Here is a 9,465-nt window from a genome sequence, read left to right as displayed (position 1 = left end):
GACCAAAATTTTTGATTAAAAAACATATATATATATATATATATATATATATATATATATATATATGTTTTTATATATATATATATATATATATATATATATATGTTTTTATATATATATATATATATATATATATGTTATATATTGGTAAAAAATTTTGTGTTTTACGTTTAGGCTTCAGCAGCTTGTGGCATTGCTATAAATCTATACATCTGTATATATATAGATATAAAATATTTGTACAACAAATATTTTATTTTATTGTATTATTACATATAACATTATATTATTACAAACATGCGATATCGTTACATTTCTTGTGATATATTTTAACGTCGTTCATACTCCCAGTCAGCAGAGGGAGGCAAAACTTTCACAGTTCGAAGAAGATCGACTCTTGCACCAATTAATACGCTGTAAATCCCAATGAATATTGATTTAATTTCCTCGTTTTTCTGTAGAATTGTGTGATATTGTTTTTTAGACAATCATTAAAATCATATAAGAGCATTTTAGCGTTTTTTGTGGCTCAAACACTGTGATCCGGAAGTTGTCTCGAGTGGAAAGTTTTTTCTGTGAATGAGCATCTTTACCCGATTACAACTTCCGGAAAGTGTCACGCTGTCCTCCATCGGCGCATAATCAGTGATAGAGGGTCATTCCGGCCAAACTCACCTAAAATCATGGTTTTTGAAGACAAAATGATCACGAACGGAGAGCCAGAAGAGGTATATAAGCATTTATAGTATTGTTGAGACATTTAAGTGTGATATAAGCTGCGAAAACGCCGCTTTTTGTTGAAACAGTATGCGCTATTGATGTGTAGGTTCGCCTTTGACCCATATTTATATTGTAATTTTTTGCATAATATTATTTCATGCTAACGTTGACAAACTGTCGAATTAGATGTGATTTTACTTTTGACTTTAATGTGTTTACACATCATATGTGTGTATATACTGTATATATATATTGTATATATCCAAAATAATACTTCCGTTAATCCTGTATATACTTTCCTTGTGTTAAGGAGGAGGAAGAAGAGGAGGAGGAAGACTTGGTGGTATGTGTTTTACATTTAATTACATTTCAGAGTAACAATGTATTTCTACATCTTATTTTTGTGTGACAAATAAAAGGATCAAACATATGCAATAGTACCATGCTGGAAATGAAGGTCAGTATCATAAAAAAGTTTATCATCTGTTACTTTTTTTGACACAATGTGTCTTTTATTCAAAACTTACCCTTAAGGTTACTGCAGGGGCAGCCAGTGACTCTAACATAAGATAAGATAAAAGATTTCGACTAAGATAAATAAGATGATTGGTATGATAAAACTGACAGTGAAATGTGAAGTGACATGAGGGCCAAGAATGGTAAACCTGCATTTAACCCATCCACATTTGTGTGCACATACACACTTTTTGTCCAAGTTTTCTTGCCCTGCCACTGCTCCATATATTTAATTATTTGAGTGATCCATATTTTAAGTCTCAGAAGACAAATAATCATTAGTTTTTAAATGCTGAAAGGTCATTTTGTCACCTCGAAAAAGTACACCGACATAGATGACCTCATGATAAATTGAAATGGATTAAGCGCTACAAAACTTGAGTTTTTTTAATAAGGTGTTTAATGTTGTAGGACCCTTTAGATGCAATAAGGCAGAAGTGTGAGGAGACCGAGCATTGTGTTCATGCTCATGAGCGACTGGAGGCCTGCGAGACACGTGTGGGTTCACGTTCAGAGACGGCAGAAGATTGCACGGAGGAGTTGCTTGATTTTCTGCACGCTCGCGACCACTGTGTGAGTACTTGAGTTTATATGATGCATAAAGAGATGAAAGATCTTAAATGGGTTGTGATGTACAGGATACATTTAAAGCTTTGTGGGTAAAATCTGGGCTGATAACCACAAAGTTGTTGGTTCAAAGCTTAATATATCAGCCATCACCATATTTCAGTAACAGACTTATCAAGTTTAACCAATGTTTTCCTGATCTTTGTTGTAATCTTTTGTCTTTTTGTTTTCTGCAGGTGGCACACAAGCTCTTTCACTCCCTCAAATAAGTGAACAGCTGTTTATTGATAAATGTTTGCTTGTTAAAATACGATGCTTCTTCATTTATAGGCATAATATAGTTTTTTCCTGGATTCAACAATTTACTGTACCCCATAGGTTGTTTAACTTGTCAACATTACCATGTTGTGAATAAAATTTCAGTAAATGTGCTGTTGTCATCTCTTGTATTAAAACGATTGATGTGTTCACTGTGCTGGAGATCAATAAAGAGGTGTTTTGGCACATATTTTTAGTTGCTTATGTTAAATAACAGAAAATTAAGTGCTGGTGGGAAGTTGTAAAAAATAAAGATTTAAAACAATAGAGAAGTTTATTCTATACAAATGCTAGTTATTTTACAAACATCGAAATTTAAGAAAATCTGTCTTGGCAGATTTTTGTTTCTGGTGATGGCAATCAATGAATCAAAAATGCTTAAATTCTGGAAAATATTTAAAAATTAGGCAATTATGTTGCATTGAGTGACCTGAGTGATAAGATATGTATGTTTTAAAAGAATGGAAATTGTGTGTGAAGCAGTCAACATAATAATTCTTGTGTTTAAACTCGTCACAGTGTGTATTTAATTCAATAGCTAATTAATTACATCCGTGTCATTCAGTTTTAAATAATCTTTAAAAAGACAGCTGCGTGGTACATGAATTAAAATTACTACAAATGCATTTTTAATGGAGTCTTAAGTTGATGATTTATTTGTGTGTGTCAACTGTCAATCATTCATTTAATTATTAGAAATATGCAATTATAACTTATAGCAATGTAGAAATACCTTCAACAAGGCAAAAACACCATACAGGTTGAATGCCGGTCAATAAAGAGCAGTCTTGAACCACCAAGTGACAGCTTTATTTCTTTTAACAGGGACATATCATGAAAATCTGACTTTTTTCATGTTTAAGTGCTATAATTGGGTCGCCAGCGCTTCCATCAACCTTGAAAATGTGAAAAAGAGCAACTCAGTAACTTAGTTTTGGTAAACCATTCACTGCAAACGTGGAAAAACTAGGTCATTGAAATTTGTCTCCCCTTGTAATGTCAGAAGGGGATCTTATTATAATAATACCGCCCCTTAATCTGCACTATCCAACCACGGCACTGCCAATTAATGCAGAGATCAGCACATTTACATTTAAAAGGACACACCCAAAAAAATTTGCCACATTTTTGCTCACCCCTACAAAGTGCCAATTTGAACATGTTAATAAATGATCTGTATGGTATTTTGAGCTAAAACCTCACATATGTACTCTGGGGACACCAAAGATTTATTTTACATCTCAAAAAAGTCATGTGAAAGTCCTCTTTAAGACTTCATGTGGTGCGAAGTTGTGCTCTAAACTTTGGAAATAGGATGTTTTTGGTAATTGTAAAAAAAAATGTGTTATGTGGAAACAGTCAAACATGCACTATTAAATAAGAGGCTTATGCAAAAGAAAGATTATTACAAGCCTTAAGAGATCTGGAAATTGAAGTTTTTCTATCCAGGCCTTATAAGGTAAAGGCCCAAAGCAATATACAATCTTTATAGAAGTATTTAATTTCTTAAAAGATACTCATTTATTAAACGTGATCCACACTCCAATCCACTAGGTGGCGGGAATGCATTGTTTAAGTTTGGTTTGCAAACTGCTATTAAACTCGAATAGAAGAAGTTGTGCTCTCGCGATACTTTGATAACGTGAACCTCTAAGAATAAAAGCAATTCTTCAGAAAGGTTCAGGTGAAGTTTGTTTTAGGTCTTTATATTCTTCTTATCAGACCAGTTTCTTTCAAGAAGTGAAACAGATTAATTCCTTTTTCTTTTTTTATTGTTTTCTGCCTTTATTTTTTAAAGGAATTTTGTTTAAATATTTATTTATTATATATTTATTTATTAAAAATATATTATTATCAGTATATATATATATATATATTATATTATATATATAATTCAGTTATTGATAAAATTTAAATATATCCAGACCCTCCATTTCGGTAGGTGGCGGTAAAGCTTCCAAAAGTTGTTTGCCATCCGCCATTAAAAAGGAAAGAAGAAGAAGAACACTTTTGAGATCATATGCCTGTCAGAGGTCTTTTATTCAAAAACGTCCTCTAAAGTGCTTGACGGGACACACAAATATAACAACAGACATTCATAATGTAAGTAAAAACTCGTGACTTTAGTAAAGTCTCCAAAAATGGGAATTTCGGACGGGGTTTCGTCTCTGGTGCAGATGTGCATCGTCAAAGTGGCTCAAAACATGAATGTGTTAGAGAGAAAGATTTCAGGTAGGGTTTTCCTATAACCAAAATATTTTTGCTATTTTTTAAATTGTACATAATCGGCTTTATTGGAATGTCACGAAGGAACACAGTTTGTGATTTGTATTCGTTCATTAGATTTGCCTGTCTTGCTTCTGAAAGAGCTGCTGCCCCATCTCAACATTTATTATCTTGACAGGATTGAAACTGTTGCTTTCACCAAAGGTAAAGATGCATTAATTTACATTTACAGTACATGTTGTATTTTATAATGTAAATAAACTGCATGTTTATATAAACAATACTTGCGTTTTAACTGTAGGTATCTCCACATCCTCTTTGTGGGCATCAATATGGAGAGATCTGGATCAGACCTGGCGTTGCAGATCAAAGGTATGGCTCACCATTACCACATAATACCATATATTTATATATTTCTTTTCCTTATACAGCTTTCTTTCTTATGTCTTTGATGTTAATGTATTTGCTGTAAAGTTGCAACAGAGAACAATGTAAAACTGCGTTAGCAGTGCAAAAGGTCATGGGTTTGATCCCAAGGGTGGTATCTTTGAATAAAATCATTTGCCAAACGCATAAATGTAAACTTAAATGTATCAACGTGTCCATACAGAGTAAACAACTGTCGGTGATCCGTTCCTGTTTTTCAGTCTGGGCTGTCCGGTCAGGACTGGAAACAGAGGTGTCTTGAAAGGCTCTTTCACATGGTATTGTTCACCCCCTTCAGACACCCCTGTGTTTCCAAACTCAACGATTCATCCATTCTCTCCATGACCGCAGAACACGTCAAGGTCCTATCTCTACACGGATCGAGCAGGAGCATCTGCAGACTCGCGTCGGGAGAGCTGCGGTCCATCCTGACGGCTCTTGAGAAAGGAGTGAGGTCCCTTAAATTACTGGATGCTAACTCACTGCTCAAACACGGACGAAAAAACGTCATGTTTGTTCTCCATCGGCTTCTGGACCACGGTTCTGTAAGAGAGGTGGTTTTGAGGAGGAGTCCAGATTCGTCTGTTCTGATCTGGATCGCGTCCAGGTGCAGGGGACCTACGGCGGAGACGTACCCCACTGAATATCTTTGTCAAGTAGAGTTAGATGTGGACCTTACGTATAATACAGTTGAAGGGGAACCTCCGGCCAAACGCTTTCATCCCAGCTTAACCTTGGAAATAAATCCCGAGCTCTTGTGCAGAACGTTCTTGTCCTTGGATGGCACTCCCGAACGCTGTCCTGAAGGACAGATCGACTCTCTTGATTTTGAAGTGTCCAGTTATCAAATCCTTACCAGAGTGTCACATGTCCTGCCTTCGTGGTTGCGTCTTAACACGCTTCGTCTGCACACTGACTGTAAGTGCTTACTTTTATTAAAGGTGTAGTTCGTCCCAAGGATGGAGATTAATATTAAGTTGTGTCGTGTGCGCAGGGCTCCTCACAGAAGAAGAGATGTCTGTGTTGGTCGAATCTCTCCGACTGTTGTTTCTGAAGCCCGGCTGCTCTCTTACAGATCTCCGCATGAGTCACGTGTGCAGTCACACATCCATGGTCAGCGTGTTAAACGCGTGTCCGACCCTACAGAGCCTCTCTTTAGACATCCTGCCACCTCTGGACAACGGCACGGGGAGAACGCAGCCAGTTTTCACACCAAACAAAGGTGATCCTTTATTAAGATGATTTGCATATGTTTGGTTGAATTTTTATAATGGTTTTTTCCTCGTTTGCAGAGCTCTGCCTTGAAACACTTACGGTGAAATCCAGCGTTATGCCGCCGACAGTAGAGAGTTTTCTGACTGTGCTGAAATGGACTCCAAAACTCAGCAGTCTTCATATCACAGGAGTTCGTAACGCCCGGTCGCTTCTTCAGACATTGTCAGGTGATCTCGCATTCATGTAACAAATGTTAATAAAAATATACAAACAGCAAGATTCAACAATTGATTAAAGCTCATCCTAATATGAGACCTCATGTTTTCCACATATAATCATTCTTTGGAGACACAACCTTTATGTCTTTAATATCGAATAGGGCTGCGCAATATAGAGCAATCATTGAAATAGCGCAGGGTGATGCTCACGAAATCCAAATGTGTCCAGCGTCAGAATTTTCAAAAAGCCCTTGAAGCCAATTTTTCTTTTTTTGCACATGTAAGATTAAGGTCTGAACTTACTATAAACATTATTTTAAGAGGATTTAAAAAATATTTCCTATAGAATTATTTACATGTTTTAGATGATCATTACCGCAACATGATATTACATTAAATATATGCATTTACAAACTCATTGAAATTCTGTTTGTCGTAACTTTTTAGTTCTCATTACCGAAACGGTAATGAGAACTAAAAAGTTACGACAAACAAAATTTCAACTTTTATCTGGAGAGAAAAAATAAGAACTGCTTATCTGGTAGCCATCTTCAGTGTCAAAGTCAATTATGTCCCTTCAAACAAATATTTAAAAAAAAAAATCCTTGAGGGCTTAAACAATGATTGAAAATTGTTGCGGAGGATGAGAAAATTGATCTTAGACACATTTATATTCCTTATTATTGTCTCTACATTTACCAATGACCAAATACCACATGTTTCTTTACTGTAAATGTTTATAGTATAACATGCACTGAAGCTTTTAATTTTTTAATTATAAATATTTCCATGTCAAAGAACCCAAATCCAGTCATGGACACGTTGCGGTAATGAAAATGTTCCCCTTAAATGTGGTTTGTATGATGTCATTTGAAATAATGTGCAAAATAGTACATAAAGAGATGTTTGTAAGTGTATGCTTCTTATTTTGATAGCATTTACTTTTATTGTCAAAATGTGCATGACACCTCGTATGTCTAATTTTGCAAGAATCACCCATTGCAAGTTTGCAATAACTGAATGATTTTAATACTTGCAAAGGTTATGCATACACTGCAAAAAATGATTTTCGAAAAAAAAAAAGTCTTAGAATTTTTGTCTTGTTTTCAATAAAAATATCAAAAAATTCTTAAATTAAGATGCTTTTTCTTGATAAGCAAAACGACCCAAGAAAATAAGTTGTTTTTAGACCAAAAATATCAAATTTAAGTGATTTTGTGCAGAAAACAAGCAAAAATAATCTGCCAATGGTATTAGCAATTTTTTTATTTTTATTTAGTGTTTAAGAAAAATGTTTAAGATTATTTTGCTTACTCTATTGGCAGATTTTTTTTGCTTGTTTTATGCATAAAATCACTTAATTTGATATTTTGGGTAAAGAACTAGACTTATTTTTTGGATCGTTTTGCTCATCAAGAATAAGCATCTTAATTTAAGAATTTTTAGATATAGATTATTTTCTTAAAAATCATTTTTTTGCAATGTAGCATTTCCCCTCCAATAGCGTGCCGCCCTAATATTGACTAAGGTCATGTTAAAGATTGAAATCAATGTCAAATCAAACTTTGTTTCTCATTTATTTTAAATACTGCGCTTCAAAATTCTTTACATCCACACAAATGGCATACAGCGAGTACACACATTCGAGGAAAAAAAGTTTTTATGTGTTTTTTTTTGTTTGTATGTCTCTATTAATAGAATCTAATCCAATCCTGAAAATATTACATCTGAAAGATATAAACTTGGCCGACTGTCTTCCGGAGATTCTTCATCTTCTGGGAAAGCCTCTGTTAGAAGGTAAAATGCATCACAGCCGTAAAGAGATCAAAGAAGGAGTCTAGAAACACATGATTGACACTTTTTTCTCAATCACAGATCTGTCATTTAAAGACTGTAGACTGCTGGATAAATGTACAGTAAAGAAGGACTTCATGGTGCCGTTTGTAAATGCGCTGAAAAGGATCTCATCTCTACAGAAGCTGACACTGGCACAAAATCGTCTGGGTGAGACGACACAATAACCACACACACAGGACTTTATCATTCATGATCTTAACATCTCAGAGTGTTTATTAAATGGATCATTTGAATAAAAGTGTGTTATATTTTGACATGCATTTAGTAGATTTTTCTCTGAAAATTAACTCGTTCCCCTCCAGCCTTTTTTTTTTTTTTTTTTTTTGAAGTTGCCCGCCAGCCTTTTTTGTGATTTTCACACAATGCCTTCCAGGAAAATTTTCTTCAAAAAATATATAAACATACAAATATATCAAATGAAAGGACAGACCCTCTGCTTTCAAACAAACAAATAAAAAGGATGAAATGTTTTTTTCCCAATCTAAATTTTTTTCTTGGCTATAAACTCTTAAATATGGGTATTTTTCCTCAAATATACACAATACTTTGCAAAAAGCTGAAATAATTGCATTTTAATGAAGGAATTTAGTTCTGAGGTCAGATTCGGAACGATTATCAAAACATAAACGGAGTTTAAAATTAATTAAAAAAAGAAATTTGCTTCAGTTTTTTTAAATATTGGGTAAGAGCCATCTAGTGGATAACCACAGTAATACAGATAACCATAAAAACTCATCAGGAAAACGTTTTTTTCATGCAAATGTTTTCTCTTAATTTATGAGATAACTTGACAATGGTGGGGAAAGAGTTAATGTAGAAAATTTAAAAATTGTCAGGTGTTATGGTTTTAAATTGATCTTTTTTTATTCAACAGCCACGAGTACCATTGAGGTGGCTGAACTTTTCTCAGGAAGCTGCCCTAGCAAAATCACACATTTAGACCTCAGGTAATAAATATCAGTGCATTTTTATTTTTAACAATGTATTTGTAGCCAGACTGATAAACAAGCACAGACTTGAAGTTAACCAGGCGCATCACTGCGCATGCATCCAATAAAACCGAAACATGTACAGCTATTGGTTGTAAATACATTATAATTTATAATGTTGATAAAATAGTTTGTCTGTTCTTTCTACAGTTCAAACTTTATTCTTCCTGCTGAACTTCTTGAGTTCGCAAAGCTGGTGGAAACCTACAGGCCAAATCAGCGGCTGACCCTGGATCTGAGGTTCAATCCGCTTGATCGTGACCCGGAGGTCAAAGTTCAAGCTGTGAGAAAGCTCCTCCCATACTGTAATATATTAACTGACGACTGGGACTCAAGATCCACTATGGCAGATCATGTCAGTGTGATGTGAAGTGTTAACAAATATGTAAAAGCAATAAAATAACAGTAAGTCA

The 9,465-nt window shown here is 34.5% G+C and overlaps 2 protein-coding genes across 2 annotated transcripts; both read left to right on the top strand.

Moving 5' to 3' along the window:
- The first annotated feature begins 583 nt into the window (after positions 1-583).
- On the top strand, positions 584-2,235 carry uqcrh (ubiquinol-cytochrome c reductase hinge protein). Its single transcript, XM_065293829.2, has 4 exons — positions 584-728; positions 1,031-1,063; positions 1,648-1,809; positions 2,040-2,235. Exons 1-4 carry the CDS (start codon positions 684-686, stop codon positions 2,070-2,072), a joined length of 273 nt encoding a protein of 90 aa, XP_065149901.1. The 5' UTR covers positions 584-683; the 3' UTR covers positions 2,073-2,235.
- Positions 2,236-4,104: 1,869 nt separating this feature from the next.
- Positions 4,105-9,465, top strand: lrrc41 (leucine rich repeat containing 41). The gene is made up of 10 exons (XM_065293830.1): positions 4,105-4,353; positions 4,465-4,551; positions 4,649-4,719; positions 4,995-5,691; positions 5,768-5,995; positions 6,066-6,215; positions 7,905-8,003; positions 8,082-8,210; positions 8,938-9,010; positions 9,203-9,465. Exons 1-10 carry the CDS (start codon positions 4,263-4,265, stop codon positions 9,420-9,422), a joined length of 1,845 nt encoding a protein of 614 aa, XP_065149902.1. The 5' UTR covers positions 4,105-4,262; the 3' UTR covers positions 9,423-9,465.

This window comes from Paramisgurnus dabryanus, chromosome 7, assembly GCF_030506205.2.
Source record: "Paramisgurnus dabryanus chromosome 7, PD_genome_1.1, whole genome shotgun sequence".
In the NCBI taxonomy this organism is placed as follows: Eukaryota; Metazoa; Chordata; class Actinopteri; order Cypriniformes; family Cobitidae; genus Paramisgurnus; species Paramisgurnus dabryanus.
The sequence above is the reverse complement of the archived record's forward strand: the minus strand, read 5'-3'. Positions and strand labels throughout refer to the sequence as shown.